Genomic DNA, 26,669 nt, shown 5'->3' with positions numbered 1-26,669 from the left:
GAAAGATTTTTCTTCAAATGGCGAGCAGACCGTCGTCTTCGCAAGCAATGCAGCTCTAAAAGGAGACCAATAGGACCACAGCACTGAATATTGTCACTCTTTATTCAATGACGTATCAACAGCGGCCCTCAGAGCATTTTCACAGTAATACACCTTCATATTTATTGACGGTCAAATTTATTTAATACAGACGTTAAAATTATTACTGATGCATATATACTCGTAAAAATAAACAACTAAAATTATCAATACAACGAAATATGTATTGTATCATTGCACATTACACGCATATTTTATCATGGTCATATTTGGACTATTATTTTGAAACTACGAACATGCCGGCATGTTGGGAAAACGGTTTTAATCAGCGAGAGAAAAAAAAAAAAAAAAAAAAAAAAAGTAAAGCTTTTTAAAAATTATACATTAACTTCAGAAATAAAGCATGATTATTTTACAAGTATATATTAAAAAAAATATATTAGTTTTAATTTCTGACATGCATTAATAGACACTTTTTCTGGTGAGTGATTTAGCTGTTTGTTTATAGTTAAATCAACATCTCAGAAATAGTATAACAAAAATTGGTAAAACATTATATAATTTGTTCTAATTATTCATTGCCAAATTCCTTACATTTTATATTCTAGACAGTATTTTAATTTTGGTGTATGATTTAGTTACACATGGATAGTTGTTGATTTGCCTCTATATTTGGGATTTGAGTTCAATTACTTTTAGTCACTAAGGATTCAGCACCATGGACAGCAGTGAGTATTAGTGCAACATTAATTACTGCGAGAGAATTGTGAAAATAACACATAACAAAGAACCAAGAAAACATTATATATTCAACATGAAACAGTTAAATGTGACACCAATAAACACATGCAATCATTAGGCTGGACAACAAACACATAATAAAATAACCCTACAGTGAGTGTTAATGTTGGTAACGTGAGGTGTTTATTTATTTATTTTATTTTTACTTTACAGTGTGTGTGCGTGTGTGTGTGTGTGTCTGTCAGTGTGTTTGTTTAAATAATCATCAGATTAATACTTACTCATAAGACGTTTAAGACCAGGATATGTTTACCTGGCGTGCATTAATTCAATGGTGGTTCAGAGGAGGCGATACCAAATAACTATTTAATTAATATCTTGAGTGGACATTTTTTTTATAACATAAAACGGCGTTAGTTTAATTAATTTACCTTAAAGTTTATTTGTAGTAATGTAAGTCACTTTTATGATAAAGTAAACTATTGATAATGTGTATTATACACAGTGATATTGTTGTTGTTGTTTTTGAGAATATTTGTTTCGGGTAAGGCACTCCATAATTGTCATCAGAGTCTTGAGTATGTCTGTGTATCAAAAGAGGCAATGAATCAATTGTTAATCACAAATATTTGTGTTCTCACTATACATCTAAAAACATTTTTGGGATATTAGAATAAAAACATTGTGAAGAAAGCAAAGGACATGTTCACTGAGCACAATGATGTCAAGTGAGATTATTTCTATGGTGCTGAAACTATTGAGTTGTTTTGTGGAATCAACTTTGTAGAACTAAAGTCCAGCAACTACCTCCAGACACACTAGCAAAATTAAACAACACATCTACTAATATTTATAATAAAATAATACATGCAAAACTCCTGCACCACTTGAACAACCACACCAACAACTGACTGACAATTGTTAGAACTATGGTAAATATAATATATCAAACTACTCAATGATCTAGATAAAAACACTGCATGACACATACTTTGATTCACGCAGCATCAATATTATCGTGCATAAACAATCGGTTTTAATGACCCATATTGAGGCGAGACACTAATTTATATTTTGTATGAAAATTGATGAACTTATGTCAACATGTCAAAGTTCAAATCAGTACACAGACGATACATTCATGTACTACCAAGAGTTTCCATTTGACTTACCAACTATGTGAAACAAAATATATATTTATATATTTTACAAAGTAAAAGAGAAAGATAAATATGATGGACGATACATTTGAAAGTTGTCCAACTTGGAAAATCAACAGCATCAAAAATATGAAGTTGGAAATATTGTACCTCATATACTAACTATAAAATCAGAGTTAGGTAAAATACCAACTTTCCAGAGCAGTGGTGAGAATGAATGAAACCTATTAAAGTTTTCGGACACAAAAATAGAGAACGAGTGGAGAAACATGTGACAAGATAAGAACAATAAAGACAAAAAAGTTTTCATTACTTAAAATGATGCAAAGCCAGACCATGTGGCAAAGTAATGGAAATGTATGATTCCAGTTTGCTGGCAGTGACATAAATATACCGTATTTTTTGGAGTATAAGTCGCACCTGCCGAAAATGCATAATAAAGAATGAAAAAAACATATATAAGTCGCACTGGAGCCCAGCCAAACTATGAAAAAAACTGCGACTTATAGTCAGAAAATTACGGTACACATACTGGAAGACCTAACTAACCTAAAATATCTGTAACTTTTTGGCTGTTTATAACAGGTGAGGATCAACTCATATTTAAACAAGAGCTGCTTTGATTAAATGTGACATGCATTTCAAAACACTGAAGCTAAAACAAACATCCAGCCATAATGTTAGGTATGGTTCTTTCTAAAATGATCAACACAATGTCCAACATAACAGGAGGAGTCTAATAAGGTCATGTAAGAGTGATCTGGCAAGTATGTAGACCTTATGTTGTTAAACATTTGTGGAGGAAGCAGAAGTTTCAAAATGTTAAGAAACAATATTGTAACCTTCTGACAGCAGTGTCAACTTTAAAGCACAACAAGAGAGAAAGCATGGTAAAAAAAAATAACTCACCAAAGTTGACATTTGTGAAACGTTTCCTGACATCTGCTTGGTCACATGTGGTGTATCAGCATCAGCTCCATCCACACTCACTAAACTTTGACTCATGGCTTGCATATTCTTCATGTCACTTTTCCTGGAGTCTGTGGTCCTGCACACCTCGTAATTGTACACGTGTTGGAGAGTCCCTGTCCCCAAAGTGTCTGAGTAACGTGGTGGATAATATGGAATGACAGGGAGGTTGGAGTGGTACAGGACGCGAGACTGTCTCCACCTGTACACTTTGACTGATATGATGAGCAGCAAGCAGGTGATGAAGAGGAAGGAGACCACAGCCAAAGCCAAGACTAAGTAAAAAGTCAGCTTGTCATTGTACTCCTTGTCGTGCATGCTAAAGTCAGTGAACTCTGACAGCACTTCAGGGAAGCTGTCCGCCACCGCCACGTTAACAATGACTGTAGCTGAACGAGAGGGCTGCCCGTTGTCCTCCACTAGAACACTCAGTCTTTGTTTGACGGCATCTTTATCAGTGACTTGGCGGACAGTTCTTATTTCTCCATTGTGTAGGCCCACTTCAAACAGCGCCCTGTCTGTGGCTTTGTGCACTTTATAGGAGAGCCAGGCGTTCTGTCCAGAGTCCACATCAACAGCCACCACTTTAGTCACCAGATAGCCCACATCTGCTGAACGAGGCACCATTTCAGCCAGCACCGAGCCGCCCGTCTGGACCGGGTACAGGACCTGAGGTGCATTGTCGTTCTGGTCCTGGATCAGGATGTGAACTGTGGCTACAGAACTCAGAGGAGGTGATCCAGCATCGCGAGCGGTAACGTTAAAGTCAAATGATTTAATTTGTTCGTAATCAAAAGATCGGACTGCGTGGATGACACCGTTCTCTGAGTTGACAGAGACAAAAGAAGACACAGCTACTCCATTAACTTCTTTCTCCTCCAGGAAGTAAGACACTCGAGCGTTCTGGCCGCAGTCTGCATCACTAGCACTGACAGTAAACACAGAAAAACCAGGAGAGTTGTTCTCTGGTACATTCTTACTGTATTCTGACTGATGGAATTTGGGCGGGCTGTCATTCACGTCAGATATTTTAACGTTGATGGTTTTACTACTAGACAGAGGAGGAGAGCCTTGGTCCGACACTGTTATGGTAACATTATATTCAGAAACACTTTCTCTGTCTAAGAAGTTTTCTGTCACGATGGTGTAATAACCTGTTAATGAAGACTCAATTTTGAAAGGGACATCGGAATTAATGGAGCACTTGACAACACCGTTGCTATCAGAGTCTTCATCATTCACGTTAAAAACAGCTACAGTTGTACCTGGGGGAGAATCCTCAGGTATGGACTGAGACAATGACATTAATTTAATTGTAGGGACATTGTCATTCTCATCAATTATGTTAACAATAACTTTACATGTATCAGTAAATCCTCCATGATCAGTAGCCCGAACATTAAACTGATAATGCTTAGATTTCTCAAAATCTAATTCACCAGTAAGTTTAATTTGTCCTGTTTTAACATTTACATCAAACATCTGCTCCGCCTCTCTGGTGGCACCAGTGGAGTAAGTGACATCACCATAGAGGCCTGTATCAGCGTCACTTGCACTAACAGTAGTAATCAACGTTCCTTCAGGTGAATTTTCTCGAACATCTACCTTATAAACAGGCTGGCTGCACACAGGTGCGTTATCGTTGGCATCCAGCACAGTGATTTGAATTCTCACCGTCCCTGATCTATGTGGCTCACCGCCATCTGAAGCAATCAACATGAGAGTGTGAGTCTCCTCTTCCTCTCTGTCTAAAGGCTTTTGTAGAACCATTTCTATAACCTTACTTCCGTCTGGTTGGCTTTGTATTTCTAATTTTAAATGATCTGAAGGTTTAAGAATATATTTCTGAATATCATTATTACCAACATCAGAGTCGTCTGCATTCTCAACAGAGAAACGGGTGCCCACTGCAGCATGTTCTGCAATTTTTAGATGTATTTCTTGTTGTGGAAAGGAGGGACTATTATCATTAATATCTATAACTTCCACTGTTACACGATGAAGCTGGATCGGATTTTCTAGAATGATGTCAAAACTGAAGCTGCAGGGCGTCGTCTTTCCACAAAGCTCTTCTCGGTCGATGCGCTCTTTAATAACAAGTGTGCCTTTGTCTCGCTTTAAATCAACATACTGCCGATCTTCCTTGGTGATAATACGAGCTTTACCTGCTACTAGTCTGGCCACATCCAAGCCCAAATCTCTGGCAATGTTTCCAACAAAAGAGCCTTCTGCCTGCTCCTCCGGTATGGAATAGCGAGCCTGTCCACTCACTGAGCTCAGCTCGCAGAGACAAAGAATGACAAACAGAGCGCGCCATCGGCCTCTGACTGCGTTTATCCACATATAATCCATCCTCAAGATATAAAAAAGAAAAACTTCGTTAATAATCCTTCAAAAAAGAGCAGGCACTCCTCAGACAATAAATCCAAAACAAAGAGGATAACCCACAAGGACGATTGCTCTTCAAATGGCGAACAGACTGTCCTCCATCCAAGCAGTGAAGCTCTAAAAGGAGACCAATAGGACCACAGCACTGAATTTTGTCACTCTTATTCAATGACGTATCAACAGCGGCCCTCAGAGCATTTTCACAGTAATACACCTTCATATTTCTCAACAATCAAACATATTTATTACAGACGTTAAATTCAATAAAGATGCATATGATGTTGAAAATAAATAACTAAATTGCTTAATAGAACAAAATATGTATTTTATCAATGCACATTAGGTTCATCTGTCGTCTTATGGTCGTGTTTTGACATTTATTTTGAAATTACGAAGGACATGTTGGAAAAAACAACTTCCTATCAGCAAGAAATAAAAAGGCAAAACGTTGTAGGAGATTATACATAAACTTAGGAAATAAAGGCTAATTATCATCGATGTATATATTTTTATTTATATTATTTTCACTATCTGACATTCATTTTCGGATGAGTGATTTTTGCAGTTTTTTTTATTAGTCAAATTAAAATCTCAGGAAGAATTAATTAAAAAAAAGTTAAATATAATATATTTGGTATAAATATTAATTGCCAAATCCAGTATATTTTATATTCAATATCAGTATTTTTATTTTGGTGTTTAAGTTATTTATTTACACATGTATAGTTGTAGATTTGGTACTACAGTTGTGGTAAATTACGTTTATTCACAAACAATTCAGCACCATGGACAGTGGTGATTATTATAACAACAATAATTAATTTCAAATTCTAAAGGATGTGAGGAAGAAAACACACACACACAAAACAAAGAAATAACAAAACAAATGAATGATTCAACATTAAATAGTTAAATGTGAGACCAATAAACAAATACAATCATTAGGCTGGGCAACAGATACATAATATAATAAAACCGCCCTCCAGTAAGTGTTAAAGTTGATAACATGAGGTGTTTATTTACTTTTTTTTTTTTTTTCTGCATATGGTTCATTGAAATACAGTGTATGTGCATGAGTGTGTGTGTGTGCGTGAGTGCGCATGTGTCTGTAAGTGTGTGTGTGTGTGTATGCGTGTGTGTGTGTGTGTTTAGATAATTACAAGATTAATAGTTATTCACAAGACGTTTAAAACAAAGAGATGTTCACCTGGCGTGCATGAACTCAATGGTTATGAGGACGAAATACAAATAAACAATCGCATGATAAACGCCAGTTTATATATATATATATATATATATATATATGTATAATTTTATATATATATATATATATATATATATGTATAATTTTATATATATATATATATATATATATATATATATATATATATATATATATATGTATAATTTATATATATATATATATATATATATATATATATATATATATATATATATATATATATATATATATATATATATATATATATATATATATATATAAGCTGGCGTTAGTTTAATTATTTCCCCTAAGAGTTTATTTGTAGTTGTGCAAGTCACTCTTATGGGAAAATAAAATATCAATAATGTGTATTATACACAGTGGATGTAATAGTACACATTGTGTTGTTGTAAATATTTTTTTGGGTGAGGCGGTGCATAATTTATCATCACATGTTTTAAAAGATCTGTGTATCAAAAGAGGCAAGGACTCTACTGTTTATCACAAAGAATTGTATTTTGGCATATTTGAATAATAACACTACGAAAAACCGAGAGGAAATGTTCACTGCGCACAAGTGAGATGCTTTCTATTGAGCTGAAACTATTTAGTTGCTTTGTAGGATCAACTTTGTACGACTCAATTCCAAAAAAATACATACAGACACACCACCACAAGTTAAACATTAAAACTAATAATACTTATTTTAAAATATACATGCAAACCTGCTGCACCACTTGAATGCCTGCAAACAAAAATGACTGACAAATGTTACAGCCACGGTAAGACTGTATAAACTACTAAAATATATACATTTACTCACTCTAGTCCAAATTATGCATGAAAAACAATTTGATTCACATAGCATCAATATGATCTTACATAAACAATCTGTTTTAGTGGCCCACATTAAGGCAAGACACTAATTTATATTTTGGATGAAAATTGATGAACTTATGTCAACATGTCAAAGTTCAAATCAGTACACAGCTGATGAAGTATTAAGAGTTTCCTTTGACTTTCAAACAAATGAAAAAAATAAATAAAATACTAATATATTTTACAAATCCATCCATTCATCTATTTTTTACCTCTTGTAAATATTAAGAGAAAAACAAACATGATACACTCTTAATTTGAAAGTTGTCAAACTTACACAATCAACAGCATCTTAAGTATGAAGTCAGAAATGGTGTACTTTATATACTAAAACAGTTATCAGACACAAACATAGAAAACAGTGAATAAATTGTGAATAGTTAAAAACAAAAAAAAATGTAATTAACTAAAATGATACAAAACCAGGCTATGAGGAAACATGATGGAACTGGATATGATTTCAGTATATTGGCAGTGAAATTAATATACACATACTGGAAGACCTAACTAACCTAAACAATCTGAAACCTTAGGACAGGTGATGATCAACTCATATTTACACAAAATTGCCTGTGTACCTTATATGTGCCATGTAGTTTAAAACACTGAAGCTAAACAAAACTCCAGCCATAAAGCTAGGCAGGGTTCTTTCAAACATGATCAAGAAAATGTCCAACATAACAGGAGCAGTCTAACAAGATCATTTAAGAGAGATCTAGCAAGTATGTATACCTTAATGTTCTTAAACAGATGAAGCAGCATGTTCATGTTGCAAAGTGACACTATTGTAACCTCCAAAAGACAGTGTCAGTTTTAAAACACAAAACCAGAGAAAAATGGTAAAATGTTTCACTCACCAAAGTTGACATCTGTGAAAAGTTTCCTGACATCTGCTTGGTCACATGTGGTGTATCAGCATCAGCTCCATCCACACTCACTAAACTTTGACTCATGTCTTGCATATTCTTCATGTCACTTTTTCTGGAGTCGGTGGTCCTGCACACCTCGTAATTGTACACGTGTTGGAGAGTCCCTGTCCCCAAAGTGTCTGAGTAACGTGGTGGATAATATGGAATGACAGGGAGGTTGGAGTGGTACAGGACGCGAGACTGTCTCCACCTGTACACTTTGACTGATATGATGAGCAGCAAGCAGGTGATGAAGAGGAAGGAGACCACAGCCAAAGCCAAGACTAAGTAAAAAGTCAGCTTGTCATTGTACTCCTTGTCGTGCATGCTAAAGTCAGTGAACTCTGACAGCACTTCAGGGAAGCTGTCCGCCACCGCCACGTTAACAATGACTGTAGCTGAACGAGAGGGCTGCCCGTTGTCCTCCACTAGAACACTCAGTCTTTGTTTGACGGCATCTTTATCAGTGACTTGGCGGACAGTTCTTATTTCTCCATTGTGTAGGCCCACATCAAACAGCGCCTTGTCTGTGGCTTTGTGCACTTTATAGGAGAGCCAGGCGTTCTGTCCAGAGTCCACATCCACAGCCACCACTTTAGTCACCAGATAGCCCACATCGGCTGAACGAGGCACCATTTCAGCCAGCACCGAGCCGCCCGTCTGGACCGGGTACAGGACCTGGGGGGCGTTGTCGTTCTGGTCCTGGATCAGGATATGAACTGTGGCTACAGAACTCAAAGGAGGAGATCCAGCATCGCGGGCGGTAACGTTAAAGTGAAAAGATTTAATTTGTTCGTAATCAAAAGATCGGACTGCGTGGATGACACCGTTCTCTGAGTTGACAGAGACAAAAGAAGACACAGCTACTCCATTAACTTCTTTCTCCTCCAGAAAGTAAGACACTCGAGCGTTCTGGCCCCAGTCTGCATCACTAGCACTGACAGTAAACACAGAAAAACCAGGAGAGTTGTTCTCTGGTACATTCTTACTGTATTCTGACTGATGGAATTTGGGCGGGCTGTCATTCACGTCAGATATTTTAACGTTTATGTTTTTACTACTAGACAGAGGAGGAGAGCCTTGGTCAGACACTGTTATGGTAACATTATATTCAGAAACACTTTCTCTGTCTAAAAAGTTGTCGGTCACAATGGTGTAATAACCTGTTAATGAAGACTCAATTTTGAAAGGGACGTCAGAATTAATGGAGCACTTGACAACACCGTTGCCATCAGAGTCTTCATCATTCACGTTAAAAACAGCTACAGTTGTACCTGGGGGAGAATCCTCAGGTATGGACTGTGAAAATGACATTAATTTAATTGTAGGGACATTGTCATTCTCATCAATTATGCTAACAATAACTTTACATATATCAGTAAATCCTCCATGATCACTGGCTTGAATCTTTAACTCATGTGAGATAGATTTTTCAAAATCTAATTTACCTTTGATTTTAATTTCTCCTGTCTTAAAATTGACCTCAAAAAGCTTTTGTGCCTCCTTGCTGATTTGAGGGGTGGAATAAGTGATGTCAGCATTGAGGCCTGTATCAGCGTCACTTGCACTAACAGTAGTAATCAACATTCCTACAGGTGAATTTTCTCGAACATCTACCTTATAAACAGGCTGGCTGCACACAGGTGCGTTATCGTTGGCATCCAGCACAGTGATTTGAATTCTCACCGTCCCTGATCTATGTGGCTCACCGCCATCTGAAGCAATCAACATGAGAGTGTGAGTCTCCTCTTCCTCTCTGTCTAAAAGCTTCTGTAAAACCATTTCTACAACTTTTCTCCCGTTTGCTTCGGTCTGAACTTCTAATTTAAAATGATCTGATGGTTTAAGAATATATTTCTGAATATCATTAATACCAACGTCAGGGTCGTCTGCATTAGCAAGAGAGAAACGGGTGCCCACTGCAGCATATTCAGCTATTTTCAAATTAATTTCATGTTGTGGGAACGAGGGGCTATTATCATTAATATCTATAACTTCCACTGTTACACGATGAAGCTGGATCGGATTTTCTAAAATGATGTCAAAACTGAAGCTGCAGGGCGTCGTCTTTCCACAAAGCTCTTCTCGGTCGATGCGCTCTTTAATAACAAGTGTGCCTTTGTCTCGCTTTAAATCAACATACTGCCGATCTTCCTTGGTGATAATACGAGCTTTACCTGCTACTAGTCTGGCCACATCCAAGCCCAAATCTCTGGCAATGTTTCCAACAAAAGAGCCTTCTGCCTGCTCCTCCGGTATGGAATAGCGAGCCTGTCCACTCACTGAGCTCAGCTCGCAGAGACAAAGAATGACAAACAGTGCGCGCCATCGGCCTCTGACTGCGTTTATCCACATACAATCCATCCTCAAGATGAAAATAAAAACGGTGGTAATAATCCTTCAGATTGAACACAGACACTCCTCAAACAAAAACAACAAAATAAACAAGAGGATCCACAAGAAAGATTTCTCTTCAAATGGCGAACAGACCGTCGTCTTCGCAAGCAATGCAGCTCTAAAAGGAGACCAATAGGACCACAGCACTGAATATTGTCACTCTTATTCAATGACGTGTCAACAGCGGCCCTCACAGCATTTTCACAGTAATACACCTTCATATTTTTCAACAGCCAAACAGATTTATTACAGACATTAAATTAATTAAAGATGCATATGCTGATTAAAATAAACAACTGAAATGCGTAATAGAACAAAATAAAAATTATTTCAAAGCACATTAAGCTCATCCGTCGTCCTATGGTCGTGTTTTGACATTTATTTTGAAGTTACGAAGGACATGTTAGAAAAAAATAACTTCCAATCAGCGAGAAAAAAAATGCAAAACTTTGTAGGAGATTATACATTAACTTAGTAAATAAAGCCTAATTATTATAGATGTATATATTTTTCAATAATATTAATTTCACTATCTGACATTCATAGATACATTTTCTGATGAGTGATTTTCGCAGTTTTTTATTAGTTAAATTAAAATCTCAGTAACAGTGATTTAAAACATTGGTAAACATAATATATTTAATATAATTATTCATTGCTAAATTTTGTATATTTTATATTCAACATCAGTGTTTTTATGGTTGTGTTTAAGTAATTTCTTTACACGTGTATAATTGGAGACGTGCTACTATATTTGAGGTAAATTACTTTTAGTCACAACTAATTTCAGCACCATGGACAGTAGTGATTATTAGTACAACGATAATTAATTTAAATATTCTAAAGGCTGTGAGAAAAAAAAACACACAAAACAAATAACAAAACATTAATTATTTAACTTTAAACAGTTAAATGTGACACCAATAAACACATACAATCTTTATGCTGGACAACAAATACAAAATAAAACCGCCCTAAAGTAAGTGTTAATGTTGGTAACGTGAGGTGTTTTCTTTATTTTTATTTTTATTTTTTTCTGCATATGGTACATTGAAAGACAGTTTGTGTGCATGAGTGTGTGTGTGAGTGAGTGTACATGTGTATGCCTGTGTGTGTGTGTGTTTAAATAATTATCAGATTCACAAGACGTTTAAAACCATGAGATGTTCTTCTGGCGTGCAAGAACTCAATGGTGGTTGTGAGGACGAGATACAAATAAACAATTTCATGATAATCTTTATATATATATATATATATATATATATATATATATATATAATGGCGTTAGTTTAATTAATTCACCTTAGAGTTTAATTGTAGTTGTGTAAGTCACTCTTATGGGAAAATACTGTTTTAAAAATGTATATTATACACCGTGGATGTAAAATTACACATTTTGTTGTTGTTGTAAATATTTTTTGGTTAAGGCGGTCCATAATTTTCATCACATTTTTGAAAATATATGTGTATCAAAAGAGGCAAGGACTCTACTGTTTTATCACAAATACTTGTATTCTCACTTTAAAAAAAGAAACATTTTGGCATATTTGAATTAAAACGCTGTGAAAAACAGAAATGGAATGTTCACTGAGCACAATGATGTCAAGTGAGATACTTTCTATTGACCTGAAACTATTTAGTTGCTTTCTGGAATCAACTGTGTACGACTCAATTCCAGAAAATACATCCAGACACACCACCACAAGTTAAACAACAACACTAAGAATAATTAAATTAAAAATACACATGCAAACCTGCTACACCACTTGAATGCCTGCAAACAAAAATGACTGACAAATGTTACAGCCACGGTAAGGCTTTATAAACTAATAAAATATATCAATTTACTCAATGTAGTCCAAACTATGCATGAAACACAATTTGATTCACATAGCATCAATATAAACAATCTGTTTTAATGGCCCACATTAAGGCGAGGCATTCATTTATGTTTTGGATGAACATTGAAAAACTTATGTCAACATGTCAAAGTTCAAATCAGTACACAGCTGATGAAGTATTAAGAGTTTCCTTTGACTTTCAAACAAATGAAAAAACATAATAAAATACTAATATATTTTACAAATCTATCCATTCATCTATTTTCTACCTCTTGTAAATCTTAAGAGAAAAATAAACATGATACACTCTTAATTTGAAAGTTGTCAAACTTACACAATCAACAGCATCTTAAGTATGGAGTCTGAAATAATGTACTTTATATACTAAAACAGTTATCAGACACAAACATCGAAAAGAGTGAATAAATTGTGAATAGTTAAAAACCCAAAAAAGTTGTAATTAACTAAAATGATACAAAACCAGGCTATGAGGAAACATGATGGAACTGGATATGATTTCCGTATATTGGCAGTATAATTAATATACACATACTGGAAGACCTAACTAACCTAAACCATGAAACCTTAGGACAGTTTATGACAGGTGATGATCTACTCATATTTCCACAAAATGACCTGTGTACCTTATATGTGCCATGTAGTTTAAAACACTGAAGCTAAAACAAAACTCCAGCCATAAAGCTAGGCATGGTTCTTTCAAACATGATCAAGAACATGTCCAACATAACAGGAGCAGTCAAACAAGATCATTTAAGAGAGATCTAGCAAGTATGTATACCTTAATGTTCTTAAACAGATGAAGCAGCATGTTCATGTTGCAAAAGGACACTATTGCAACCTCCAAAAGGCAGTGTAGTTTTAAAGCAAAAAACCAGAGAAAAATGGTAAAAAGTTTCACTCACCAAAGTTGACATCTGTGAAAAGTTTCCTGACATCTGCTTGGTCACATGTGGTGTATCAGCATCAGCTCCATCCACACTCACTAAACTTTGACTCATGGCTTGCATATTCTTCATGTCACTTTTTCTGGAGTCGGTGGTCCTGCACACCTCGTAATTGTACACGTGTTGGAGAGTCCCTGTCCCCAAAGTGTCTGAGTAACGTGGTGGATAATATGGAATGACAGGGAGGTTGGAGTGGTACAGGACGCGAGACTGTCTCCACCTGTACACTTTGACTGATATGATGAGCAGCAAGCAGGTGATGAAGAGGAAGGAGACCACAGCCAAAGCCAAGACTAAGTAAAAAGTCAGCTTGTCATTGTACTCCTTGTCGTGCATGCTAAAGTCAGTGAACTCTGACAGCACTTCAGGGAAGCTGTCCGCCACCGCCACGTTAACAATGACTGTAGCTGAACGAGAGGGCTGCCCGTTGTCCTCCACTAGAACACTCAGTCTTTGTTTGACGGCATCTTTATCAGTGACTTGGCGGACAGTTCTTATTTCTCCATTGTGTAGGCCCACTTCAAACAGCGCCCTGTCTGTGGCTTTGTGCACTTTATAGGAGAGCCAGGCGTTCTGTCCAGAGTCCACATCAACAGCCACCACTTTAGTCACCAGATAGCCCACATCTGCTGAACGAGGCACCATTTCAGCCAGCACCGAGCCGCCCGTCTGAACCGGGTACAGGACCTGGGGGGCGTTGTCGTTCTGGTCCTGGATCAGTATATGAACTGTGGCTACAGAACTTAAAGGAGGGGATCCGGCGTCACGGGCGGTAACGTTAAAGTCGAAGGACTTAATTTGTTCGTAATCAAAAGATCGGACTGCGTGGATGACACCGTTCTCTGAGTTGACTGAGACAAAAGAAGACACAGCTACTCCATTAACTTCTTTCTCCTCCAGGAAGTAAGACACTCGAGCGTTCTGGCCCCAGTCTGCATCACTAGCACTGACAGTAAACACAGAAAAACCAGGAGAGTTGTTCTCTGGAACATTCTTACTGTATTCTGACTGATGGAATTTGGGCGGGCTGTCGTTAACGTCAGATATTTTAACGTTTATGTTTTTGCTACTAGACAGAGGAGGAGAGCCTTGGTCAGACACTGTTATGGTAACATTATATTCAGAAACACTTTCTCTGTCTAAGAAGTTTTCTGTCACGATGGTGTAATAACCTGTTAATGAAGACTCAATTTTGAAAGGGACATCGGAATTAATGGAGCACTTGACAACACCGTTGCTATCAGAGTCTTCATCATTCACGTTAAAAACAGCTACAGTTGTACCTGGGGGAGAATCCTCAGGTATGGACTGAGAAAATGACATTAATTTAATTGTAGGGACATTGTCATTCTCATCAATTATGTTAACAATAACTTTACATGTATTTGCATAGCCTTCATGATCACTAGCTTGGACATTTAATTGATAGCTCCTAGATTTTTCAAAATCGATTTTGCCTGTAACTTTGATATCTCCCGTTCTGACGTTTACGTGAAAAAGTTGTTTTGCCTCCACCGTCACATGTGGAGTCGAATACGTGACGTCACCATTGAGGCCTGCATCAGCGTCACTTGCACTAACAGTAGCAATCAACGTTCCTTCAGGTGAATTTTCTCGAACATCTACCTTATAAACAGGCTGGCTGCACACAGGTGCGTTATCGTTGGCATCCAGCACAGTGATTTGAATTCTCACCGTCCCTGATCTATGTGGCTCACCGCCATCTGAAGCAATCAACATGAGAGTGTGAGTCTCCTCTTCCTCTCTGTCTAAAGGCTTCTGTAAAACCATTTCTATAACCTTCATTCCGTCCGGCTGGCTTTGTATCTCTAATTTAAAATTATCTGAAGGTTTTAGTGAGTATTTCTGAATATCATTAATACCAACATCAGTGTCAGCTGCATTAGCAAGAGAGAAACGGGTGCCCACTGCAGCATTTTCTGTAATTTTTAAATTAATTTCATGCTGAGGGAACGAGGGGCTATTATCATTAATATCTATAACTTCCACTGTTACACGATAAAGCTGGATTGGATTTTCTAAAATGATGTCAAAACTGAAGCTGCAGGGCGTCGTCTTTCCACAAAGCTCTTCTCGGTCGATGCGCTCTTTAATAACAAGTGTGCCTTTGTCTCGCTTTAAATCAACATACTGCCGATCTTCCTTGGTGATAATACGAGCTTTACCTGCTACTAGTCTGGCCACATCCAAGCCCAAATCTCTGGCAATGTTTCCAACAAAAGAGCCTTCTGCCTGCTCCTCCGGTATGGAATAGCGAGCCTGTCCACTCACTGAGCTCAGCTCGCAGAGACAAAGAATGACAAACAGTGCGAGCCATCGACCTCTGACTGCGTTTATCCACATATAATCCATCCTCAAAACCACAAAAGACGTCAAAAATCCTTCAGAATTAAAGTAGATACTCCTCAAACAATAAATCCGAAATAAAATTATTGATCCACACAAAATATTTTTCTTCAAATGGCGAGCGGACCGTCGTTTTCCTCAGCAGTGAAGCTCTAAAAGGAGACCAATAGGACCACAGCATTGAATAATTTCACTCTTATTCAATGACGTGTCAACAGCGGCCCTCAGAGCATTTTCACAGTAGTACACTTGTTTGTGTATTACCAGTTCAAATGAATTATTCATGTTAAAACGACTAATAATACATATAATGGCCAATATCATGAATACAAATATTCAAATGAGTGAAATATTTTTTAATTCAACGCTTTAAGACCTAGACATATTTCCATGATCATTGGTGAACTTCTATTTTCAAAATGTTAATGCCTTGTTAAAAAAAACATCTTGATTTAATCACGTTTAGAAATAGACCTCAAACAATATATTTCAGATTTTCTAACATGGTGTCAGAATGATGTCTTTTGTATGAAATTTAAAATCAAAGATTGTTTTTCTTTGGAAAACAAAAAATCCCATATGGTGCAAGCAAATCAGACTTATTTTGTACTTCATATTATATCATTAAAATTGAAATAATAATTCGATGTTTGATTTAGTCATTTTTCACAAACTCACAATTTTACATTTGTGACTGTACAAGACGTGACTTAAATTACTTATGCTAAACTTAAAAAACGTTATCACAATGGGACATTAACATTGGGAAGAAGACACTGAATATCGTGATGCACGGATGCTGTCCATGGTGCTGAAACTTTACTGGATTTGTGGAACTAACCTTATATGGCTCAATGACAATAGAGCAATTAAGACACACCAATAAAACTATCAGTGTCACATGCATACACATTTACAGACACACACCTAAAATCACTGTGTATATTGTATATTTGATTAAAATCTCAAAGGAAACATTTAATTTAATTACTAAAAGAGGACCGCATATGCAGAAAGCCTAAAGTCAACAGAATGCACATGTTTTGATATTACTAGCAGTTATAATTTTCATCTAATTTAAAACGTTTGAGATTGAGCTATATTGTTGTTCAATGTCAAACAGAAACTTTATAGACTGAATAATATTCCAAACTTATAGTTGAGCATGTTTTTGTTTTGTAAATGTTCTGCAGTTTGCGGAGTTTAATACATTTCCATTATCTTTAGTATTTGAGGCATTGTTTGAACAAAGGGGACAAAAGCTAATACTATTTGTATTCAATGCAGCACTGTATTTTGTCAAGACTGGGACTGTGGCGTGGTTTGTTCTCCCGAGGTGCAAAAGATTTGGACCATACGTGGCGTGAAGGGGAGTACATGATTGTTTATTACTATAAAAAAAAAAAAAAAAACGAAAAGCGTGCACAGTGGCGGAGAAACAACTTGGCTATGAAAACAAATACTTGCACAAAGGCAGAAACTATGAACAACAAAAAAACACTAACTGTGGCATTAATAAACAAAAACTTGCTTGGCATGGACTAAAGGAGCAGCATGAACGATGGACATGAAATCAAGTGTCAGGAATGTGCAGAGCATACATGTGGGATGTCGCCAGCTAGACAAACTGAAAACAATGAACTTAAATACTACAGACATGATTAACGAAAACAGGTGCGTGACTCAAAACGTGAAACAGGTGCGTGACGTGACAGGTGAAAACTAATGGGTTGCTATGGTGACAAACAAGAGTGCACAATGAGTCCAAACGTGGAACGGGTGAAACTAATGGGTAACCATGGAAACAAGACAAGGGAGTGAAAAGCCAGAAACTAAAGAGTCCAATAACTAAACAAAACAAAACACGACTAATACAAAACATGGTCACACAGAAATGACATATTTAAGATGTGGTTAAAGTCAAGGGACACTAAACTAAACTAAAGACTAAACAGAATGTTCTGTAGCTATTTACTGATAAACTGTGTATAAATATTAGTGCCAAACAATTTGAGATTAAATTACGGAAGTGACGTTGACACTGATATAGCGCTAGGTTTAGATATGTTGTCCCTGCAGAAGTGGGCTACATCTATTACATTGTGACGAGCAGGTATTTCTAACTTATTTGGTATTTTCGATCCATCAGCAATCGACAAAAAGATCAGCATTCACTCACATTTTTCTTAAGTGCACATGTGGAACAAAGAAGGGTCATTGGAAGTCCGTGGCTTTAACACTGAGTGATCTCCATCCTGCTATGGCGCCCCATAATACACCTGCTGTGAACCTGTTTTTATGTTTAATTTATTGTATTTTTTTTTTTTTTTATCGTGCTCTGTTTGTGTTGTGTTGTGTTTGCTCGGTTCTCTTATTATCTTTTAACCTGCCCATCGTACATCACTTTGGCTACCCCTGTGGTAAATTTTAAATGTGCTTTATAAATGAAGTTGATTTGATTTAAAAAAATGAAAAAAATAGTACACATGATATATTTATGAAATAGATCCCAGGTGACAGGTGAGGAATCAACTCAGAACTATATATACGGAGATTTGATGGTAGGGGACATGTACTGTAAATAGTTGCATAAGGATATTATCAGCTCAAATACTAAAGATGGGCCTTCCAGAAAGACAATTGATAAAAAATATATTTGGTAAAAGACAGCCTTAAAAATAAGCACATTCAACTACAGCTTCAGATGGCGACTTGTCCAGGGTGTACCTCGCCTTCCACCTGAATGCAGCTGAGATAGGCTCCAGCACCCCCGCAACCCCGAAAGGGACAAGCGGTAGCAAATGGATGGATGTAAATTTGGTCAAGGACAGCCTCAAAAATCAGCACATTAAAAACAGCTTCAGGTGGCAACTGCAGCTGGGATAGGCTCCAGTCGAGAGGGACAAGCTGTAGACAATGGATGGATGGATGGATAGAATTACAGCTTCATTTTTAAAATTGCTAATATACTCCACCCTCCTCTTGTCCCAAAATCAGCAGTGGAAAGAACAATAAGCTATTAAAATTGTAGCCGCACATTGCAATATATCAAAGTTAAGTGACTGTAGAACATGAACTTTCCACCGCCCTGGAGAAAAAGTATTGAGCCGGCATAAAAGCAGACATAAAAAGCAGACAGATAATGGTGAAACATGAGACTCACCAAAGTTGACATCTGTGAAAAGTTTCCTGACATCTGCTTGGTCACATGTGGTGTATCAGCTTCAGCTCCTTCCACACTCACTAAACTTTGACTCATGTCTTGCATATTCTTCATGTCACTTTTTCTGGAGTCTGTGGTCCTGCACACCTCGTAATTGTACACGTGTTGGAGAGTCCCTGTCCCCAAAGTGTCTGAGTAACGTGGTGGATAATATGGAATGACAGGGAGGTTGGAGTGGTACAGGACGCGAGACTGTCTCCACCTGTACACTTTGACTGATATGATGAGCAGCAAGCAGGTGATGAAGAGGAAGGAGACCACAGCCAAAGCCAAGACTAAGTAAAAAGTCAGCTTGTCATTGTACTCCTTGTCGTGCATGCTAAAGTCAGTGAACTCTGACAGCACTTCAGGGAAGCTGTCCGCCACCGCCACGTTAACAATGACTGTAGCTGAACGAGAGGGCTGCCCGTTGTCCTCCACTAGAACACTCAGTCTTTGTTTGACGGCATCTTTATCAGTGACTTGGCGGACAGTTCTTATTTCTCCATTGTGTAGGCCCACTTCAAACAGCGCCCTGTCTGTGGCTTTGTGCACTTTATAGGAGAGCCAGGCGTTCTGTCCAGAGTCCACATCCACAGCCACCACTTTAGTCACCAGATAGCCCACATCTGCTGAACGAGGCACCATTTCAGCCAGCACCGAGCCGCCCGTCTGGACCGGGTACAAGACCTGGGGGGCGTTGTCGTTCTGGTCCTGGATTATCATGCGAACGGTCACGTTGCGGCTGAGAGGAGGAGAACCTCCATCCTGAGCTTTGACAGTAAACACTATTTCTTTAATTTGTTCATAATCATATGAGCGAACTGCACTAATGACTCCACTTTCTGCATTAACGGACACAAATTCAGTAACTGGAGTTCCTCCGATTTCACGCTCCTCCAACATGTAAGAAACACGAGCGTTCTGGTTTTCATCAGGGTCTTTAGCACTAACTTTTAGCACAGAAACACCTGGAGAGTTATTTTCTGCAACACTTGCAGTATATAAGCTGACTGGAAACACAGGAGCATTGTCATTCACGTCTGAAACTTTCAAATTAAAAGTCATTTTACTAGACAGGGGAGGTGAGCCAGAATCTGATGCAACGACAGTGATGTTAAATTCTGGCACACTTTCACGATCTAAGTCAGCATCAGTCAATAATGCAAAATAATTTCTCACATTGGATTTAATTCTAAATGGAACGCGACCCTCAATGGCACACCTGACGTGGCCATTATCTCCAGAATCTTGATCTTTAACATTAATGATACCAATAGTGGTACCAGCTGGGGAGTCTTCTGACACAGGACTAGTGAAGGACATCACATTTATGACTGGAACATTATCATTTAAATCTATTACTTCTATTTCCACTTTAGCTGACTCAGTCAGTCCACCTTGATCTTTAGCTTCAACCATGAACTCTATTGTTTTTTCTTTTTCATAATCTATTTGGTTTGCTACAGTTATACATCCTGTTTCCTCATTTATATGAAATGTATCTTCTATTTCTGCATTTGATTTTGAAAACGAGTATATGACTTTTGCATTTGATCCACTATCTGCGTCAGTTGCATTCACAGTTAGAACGTGAGTGCCTTTTACTGCATTTTCAACCACTTTAACTTTATAAGTCGTTTGGTCAAAAACAGGACCATTATCATTTGCATCTATTATGTTAATATTAATATTTACTGTACCTGATCTCTGTGGATTTCCACCATCCACAGCCACTAATTTTAAAGAGTGTCGGGGTTGTTCTTCTCTGTCTAATCCTTTCTGCAGCACCATTTCTGCATATTTACTGCCTCCACTGACGCGTTCCTTTAAAACAAAATGATCACTTGGAGTTAAAATGTAGCTCTGCAGACCGTTTGCACCCACATCAGCATCATGTGCACTTTCCAAAACAAAACGGGAGCCAAGAGCAGCAGACTCACTTATTTCAAATTGCAAATGATTATTTTTAAAGGCGGGGGCGTTATCATTGACGTCCAACACTTCGATGGTCACAGGGTGTAATTCCATGGGGTTTTCCAGTAAAATCTCAAAGGTGAAGCTGCACGGCGTCACGTCTCCACAAAGCAGCTCTCGATCTATCCTCTCATGGACGACCAGAAGCCCTTTGTCTGTCCTCAGCTCCGTGTACTGAACGTTCTCCCCCGTCACGATGCGGGCACGCCCAGAACGGAGTCTTTTTAGATCCAAACCGAGATCCTGGGCCACATTTCCAACAAGTGAGCCTTTTTTCATCTCCTCTGGGATTGAATAGCGGATTTGTGCCTCCATTCCGTTTAGAAAACAACACAACAAGACAAAGAGGCAGGCCGCCCGTCGCCAAAAACAACGCCATCTTCTTTCTCCACTGCAAATGTCATCGTTGGACTCCATGTGAAAAAATAATAATAAAATGACTCTAAACAATAAATACTTAGGCTATTTTCAGCCGAAAGCATTGATCAGTGACAATGTTATTTAGCTCAGTTGTTATATGTTGTTCATACAAGCTCTCTTCTATAAATGCCAGTGACAGAGAAGGGAGCTGCACTGCATCACATAACTATCACATTCATTTCCGATGCAATAGCGTCCCTTAGAGGCTGAAATGTGAAATTGTTCCAGCTGCACCAAAATCATCAGGGCAACAAATGTTCCTGCACACACTATGTGCTCTTAAATGTTGTAATAGTAATTTAAAAAAACCGAAGACCATACAAATACAACACTTTCTGTTTTATCTTTAGGATGTTTTACTTATACAAATATATATGCAATCAATACAACTGAGTGGTAGATGCACAGTGCAAGTAACAATGCTTATGAATGTAATACAACTAGTATAAGAAGCTTAGTACAAAACGACATTTTTTCCCCCCTCAGCTGCATTTCAGCACCATGGACAGAGACCGAGAAACATCATTGTTTACTTCGTACCAAGCAATATAATAAGTACAAACAACGTATCATTCTATTCTAATTAAAGATACATCATGGATAGGTCAACAGCAGATGCCCATTGATAAAGTACTGACATGTTCACTTTGTCCTACTGTAAGTGGCCCTGAACAAAAACATTGGCAACTCATTTTACCTCTAAGAGCCATGAATTAAAACTAAATATCCACTGTTAAACACTGGCTTAAGAAACTGATGAATATTTTTTTCCACAGTACAAAATGAATAACATATAAATACAAAAGCAATAACAACACTGGATAAGTCAATATAACCAAAAGAGGAGAGTCACATTCATTATTGATGCATTTATTAGAGAATGACATCAATCTGAGGATCCACACAATATCTTATTTTGTTGGGTAGCAGAATACAAGTAAATGTCCCTACAAAAGGGGGACTTGAAATGATAAAACAATGGACAAGAACCTTCTTCGAACATAAAATATGCGTCCTGCATTATACCCATAAAATACACCGAAGGCAATTCTGGAAGGCCTAATGATTAAGAACACAATTATGTGTGCAGAATTGTTGATAAACCTGTATCTCTTAAAATAAATCTACAGGTGTGCTCATATTGCAAAATGTGTTATGTGTTGTCCATTTCCCACAGACTATTAACAATATTACAAATAATTTTCTTTCACTCATATTTATTTGCAGAGTGAAGACATCAAGCGGTTGTGTTTGCTCTTTTTAGATCATATTTACAAAATAAATGACCTAAATGACTGCTCGAGCCCATTCTCTGGAGGTTTTGGCCTGGTAACACACACACACATTAACACAAACAGGTTTACATGGATATTAAAGGTAACCATACTCACCTGCGATTTGTTTGTTTGTAAGTACTGTGTGTGTATAAAAGGACAGTGCCGTTTCTGGGCTCCTAATAGACCACTGCATGTTTCAACCAATGCAGCATAAGTTATTCCATTTCATGTGGAATAAAAGCACACCATTAACTGACCTGTGGGAGACGGTACTGTAGTTGAACTACATTACATACACCAGCAAGGAAAGGATACAAACAGATATCCAGGGAATTGAGAAAGCCAATCAATATCGTTCAAATTCTAACTTAGAAGTGGAAAATATAAGATTCAGGAAAAGTTCAGCAACATTTGAAAGACAACTGCCACAAAACTGTTTGGGATGCAATGAAAAACCCACACATAACTTCAGCAAACATAAAGGCAGTTTTAAGAACTAACAGCTATGCCACCTGCTTACAATACTCAGCATACGGCCCATAGACAAGCCTTAAAACGTCTGGAAGAAACTTATTTTGAAAGGATGAGACGAGACCAACACTGACTGCTGTGGCCACAACCCAAAATGTTGCAATTGTAGAAGAATCAACACAAATCATGATGAAAGGTACACCATTCTTATGGTGAAACATGCAGGTGGTTTTCTAATGTTTTGGGAACGTATCAGCTACAAAGGCCCAGGGGATTAGTCAAAACTGATGGCATGATGAATGCCGCACGTTACCAGAAAATACTAAAGGAACATGTTTACCCTATCAGCATTAAAATGTTTGTATTTCCATTCATATTCTCAAACATAGCCAAAAGATCACAAGTTCCACCAGGGTCTGTTAAACTATGAGCACAATTACAAAACAAAAGGTAATAGATAAAGTAAGTTATTTGTCAATGGTATTTCTTCAAAAACCCATACTTGTACTTGTTCAGTAAATATTTTGAATTACTTCAAGCACCATGTATAATACAACTACAGTAAAAACAAGATGAAAATGATCTCTGTAAACTGTGACTATTATAAGACATAAACATATTTGGTTAATTATTTCACAAACATTTACTCACCAATAATCCGTCCCTGATTTCAAATATTGATAGACCTACTGTAAAAATGGATGAGCGTTCATTTGCTAGTGGGAAAAATACACATTAATTAGCGGTATTAGATATACTACCAATTTTCTTAAGGTAGTTTTATGAGTCAAGAGTTATGTTTGCTAAAAACAATATTAAAAATAGCATGGAGAGTAGTGACAAACAGACTCTCTTTAAGTCAATGGAAGTTGTCAAATGGAAAACGGACAAAGAATGGTAAAATATTTGACTCACCAAAGTTGACATCTGTGAAAAGTTTCCTGACATCTGCTTGGTCACATGTGGTGTATCAGCATCAGCTCCATCCACACTCACTAAACTTTGACTCATGGCTTGCATATTCTTCATGTCACTTTTTCTGGAGTCGGTGGTCCTGCACACCTCGTAATTGTACACGTGTTGGAGAGTCCCTGTCCCCAAAGTGTCTGAGTAACGTGGTGGATAATATGGAATGACAGGGAGGTTGGAGTGGTACAGGACGCGAGACTGTCTCCACCTGTACACTTTGACTGATATGATGAGCAGCAAGCAGGTGATGAAGAGGAAGGAGACCACAGCCAAAGCCAAGACTAAGTAAAAAGTCAGCTTGTCATTGTACTCCTTGTCGTGCATGCTAAAGTCAGTGAACTCTGACAGCACTTCAGGGAAGCTGTCCGCCACCGCCACGTTAACAATGACTGTAGCTGAACGAGAGGGCTGCCCGTTGTCCTCCACTAGAACACTCAGTCTTTGTTTGACGGCATCTTTATCAGTGACTTGGCGGACAGTTCTTATTTCTCCATTGTGTAGGCCCACTTCAAACAGCGCCCTGTCTGTGGCTTTGTGCACTTTATAGGAGAGCCAGGCGTTCTGTCCAGAGTCCACATCAACAGCCACCACTTTAGTCACCAGATAGCCCACATCTGCTGAACGAGGCACCATTTCAGCCAGCACCGAGCCGCCCGTCTGGACCGGGTACAGGACCTGGGGGGCGTTGTCGTTCTGGTCCTGGATCAGGATGCGAACGCTCACATTGCTGCTAAGAGGAGGGGAGCCTCCATCCTGAGCTCTGACCACCAAGTCCAGTTGTTTAATTTGCTCATAATCAAATGATCGAACAGAACTAAGAACGCCAGTTTCAGAATTCAAAGAAACGTAAGTAGAAACAGGACTGCCACTTATCTGTGTGTCCTCTAAAAGATAAGATATTCTCGCATTTTGATTCCAATCAGCATCTCTAGCAGTGACAGCAAATATGGAAATGCCGGGAGAATTATTCTCTGAGACATAAGCAGAATAAATGTTTTTATCAAATAATGGTGCATTGTCATTAATGTCTGAGATTCTAAGATGTAACTTTGTTGAGGTAGAAAGAGGGGGCGTTCCAAGATCAGTGGCTGTTATTGTTATGTTATATTCTGACACAGACTCTCTATCAAAGTACTGATCTGATATTAAATTGTAATAATTTGTTAAAGACGTCTCTAATCTAAAAGGCATTTTTCCATTTATGGAACATGTTATTTGTCCATTTCTCTCAGAATCAGCATCCTTTATGTTTAGAATTGCTATTGTTGTACCAGGGGGCGAATCTTCGGACACAGGACTTGAAAATGACATTATATTAATAATTGGAGCATTGTCATTTACATCAATTACATCAAATATAATTTTACTCGTTCCAGTAAGCCCACCTTGATCCTTTGCTTCCACCCTCACTTCATATTTTCTGTCCTTTTCATAATCTATTTGACCAGACACATAAATAGTGCCTGTTTTTTCATCAACATTAAATATATCTGCTGCACTTCCTTTCATTTTAGACAAACTATATGTAATGAGTCCATTTAAACCACTGTCAGCATCTGTAGCATTTACAGTAATTATACTAGTTCCTTTAACTGCATTCTCCATGACAGTTGCTTTATATTCTGATTGGTTAAACACAGGCCGGTTGTCATTTGCATCTAGCACATGTATGTCTATATTTACTGTACCAGACCTTTGTGGTGTTCCTCCATCCACTGCAATTAATTTTAAAGACAAACGGGGACGTTGCTCTCTGTCTAAAGGCTTCTGGAGCACCATTTCAACATATTTGCTGCCATCTGGATTTGCATGCTGATTCAGGATAAAATGATCGTTAGGTGACAAAATGTAATTCTGCAATGCATTTTGCCCCACATCTTCATCATCTGCACTCTGCAGAGGAAACTGCACTCCAGCTAAAGTAGATTCACTTATTTCAAATATGAGAGCTTTATCATTATTTGCAAAGATGGGAGCATGATCGTTTATATCCAAAACCTCAACAATGATTCTGTGCAATTCTAACGGATTTTCTAAAATGACCTCAAAGCTGAAGCTACATGGCGTCACATCTCCACAAAGCTGCTCCCGGTCTATTCTGTCGTTAACGACGAGAAGCCCTTTGTCTGTCTTCAGCTCGGTGTACTGGACGTTTTCGCCCGTCACGATGCGGGCCCGCCCTGAACGCAGCCTTTTCACATCCAAACCAAGATCTTGCGCTACATTACCGATCACCGAGCCTTTCTTCATTTCTTCTGGGATAGAATAACGAATCTGACCACCTACCGTGGTGACCAAATAAAAGATGCAAATAAGCAGTCCCAATTGGTGTCGTGGGCCAGAAAACCTTCGCCAAATCCATCGTGCGTCGGCGACGCATTTTCGAGGTGCCATTTTCCAATAGAAAGATAAGTATTCCAGTAAATCAAACTACAAATGTTCCTCTAAAATATCCGTTCATTTTCGATCCAAAACGA

General features: G+C 37.8%; 5 protein-coding genes across 5 annotated transcripts; all 5 read right to left on the bottom strand.

Annotated features, from left to right (window-relative positions):
* Positions 1 to 13: 13 nt before the first annotated feature.
* Positions 14 to 6,545, bottom strand: LOC133576723 (protocadherin beta-16-like). Its single transcript, XM_061930051.2, has 2 exons — positions 2,850 to 6,545; positions 14 to 55 (listed from the first exon to the last, which is right to left on the bottom strand). Exons 1-2 carry the CDS (start codon positions 5,259 to 5,261, stop codon positions 14 to 16), a joined length of 2,454 nt encoding a protein of 817 aa, XP_061786035.2. The 5' UTR covers positions 5,262 to 6,545.
* Positions 6,546 to 6,808: 263 nt separating this feature from the next.
* LOC133583020 (protocadherin beta-16-like) lies at positions 6,809 to 10,833 on the bottom strand. Its single transcript, XM_072912365.1, has one exon. The coding sequence runs from the start codon at positions 10,668 to 10,670 to the stop codon at positions 8,181 to 8,183; it is 2,490 nt and encodes an 829-aa protein (XP_072768466.1). The 5' UTR covers positions 10,671 to 10,833; the 3' UTR covers positions 6,809 to 8,180.
* LOC133583027 (protocadherin beta-16-like) lies at positions 10,780 to 16,424 on the bottom strand. Its single transcript, XM_072912403.1, has 2 exons — positions 13,468 to 16,424; positions 10,780 to 10,821 (listed from the first exon to the last, which is right to left on the bottom strand). Exons 1-2 carry the CDS (start codon positions 15,880 to 15,882, stop codon positions 10,780 to 10,782), a joined length of 2,457 nt encoding a protein of 818 aa, XP_072768504.1. The 5' UTR covers positions 15,883 to 16,424.
* LOC133576794 (protocadherin gamma-A12-like) lies at positions 15,987 to 21,370 on the bottom strand. The gene is made up of 3 exons (XM_061930134.2): positions 21,081 to 21,370; positions 19,040 to 19,823; positions 15,987 to 16,028 (listed from the first exon to the last, which is right to left on the bottom strand). Exons 1-3 carry the CDS (start codon positions 21,368 to 21,370, stop codon positions 15,987 to 15,989), a joined length of 1,116 nt encoding a protein of 371 aa, XP_061786118.2.
* A 1,392-nt stretch (positions 21,371 to 22,762) lies between these two features.
* On the bottom strand, positions 22,763 to 26,586 carry LOC133583010 (protocadherin beta-8-like). Its single transcript, XM_072912402.1, has 3 exons — positions 26,206 to 26,586; positions 24,139 to 24,912; positions 22,763 to 22,801 (listed from the first exon to the last, which is right to left on the bottom strand). Exons 1-3 carry the CDS (start codon positions 26,584 to 26,586, stop codon positions 22,763 to 22,765), a joined length of 1,194 nt encoding a protein of 397 aa, XP_072768503.1.
* Between the last annotated feature and the right edge of the window lie 83 nt (positions 26,587 to 26,669).

This window comes from Nerophis lumbriciformis, linkage group LG36 (assembly GCF_033978685.3).
Source record: "Nerophis lumbriciformis linkage group LG36, RoL_Nlum_v2.1, whole genome shotgun sequence".
Lineage (NCBI taxonomy): Eukaryota > Metazoa > Chordata > Actinopteri > Syngnathiformes > Syngnathidae > Nerophis > Nerophis lumbriciformis.
Note: the sequence above shows the minus strand (reverse complement) of the source record. Positions and strands in the feature narration are given on the sequence as shown.

Excerpts from the sequence above, each read along its gene's own strand:
- LOC133576723 (XM_061930051.2), bottom strand. The coding sequence starts at position 5,261 with ATGGATTATATGTGGATAAACGCAGTCAGAGGCCGATGGCGCGCTCTG. Across the intron at positions 56-2,849 it reads TTTCACAAATGTCAACTTTG|AGCTGCATTGCTTGCGAAGA; the intron begins GTGAGTTATTTT and ends GTCTCCTTTTAG.
- LOC133583020 (XM_072912365.1), bottom strand. The coding sequence starts at position 10,670 with ATGGATTGTATGTGGATAAACGCAGTCAGAGGCCGATGGCGCGCACTG.
- LOC133583027 (XM_072912403.1), bottom strand. The coding sequence starts at position 15,882 with ATGGATTATATGTGGATAAACGCAGTCAGAGGTCGATGGCTCGCACTG. Across the intron at positions 10,822-13,467 it reads TTTCACAGATGTCAACTTTG|AGCTGCATTGCTTGCGAAGA; the intron begins GTGAGTGAAACT and ends GTCTCCTTTTAG.
- LOC133576794 (XM_061930134.2), bottom strand. The coding sequence starts at position 21,370 with ATGGAGGCACAAATCCGCTATTCAATCCCAGAGGAGATGAAAAAAGGC. Across the intron at positions 19,824-21,080 it reads CACCCTGTGACCATCGAAGT|CCGCAACGTGACCGTTCGCA; the intron begins GTTGGACGTCAA and ends TCCTCCTCTCAG. Across the intron at positions 16,029-19,039 it reads TTTCACAGATGTCAACTTTG|AGCTTCACTGCTGAGGAAAA; the intron begins GTGAGTCTCATG and ends GTCTCCTTTTAG.
- LOC133583010 (XM_072912402.1), bottom strand. The coding sequence starts at position 26,586 with ATGGCACCTCGAAAATGCGTCGCCGACGCACGATGGATTTGGCGAAGG. Across the intron at positions 24,913-26,205 it reads AAAATCCGTTAGAATTGCAC|AGCGTTCGCATCCTGATCCA; the intron begins AGAATCATTGTT and ends AGCAGCAATGTG. Across the intron at positions 22,802-24,138 it reads TTTCACAGATGTCAACTTTG|GCCAAAACCTCCAGAGAATG; the intron begins GTGAGTCAAATA and ends GTGTGTTACCAG.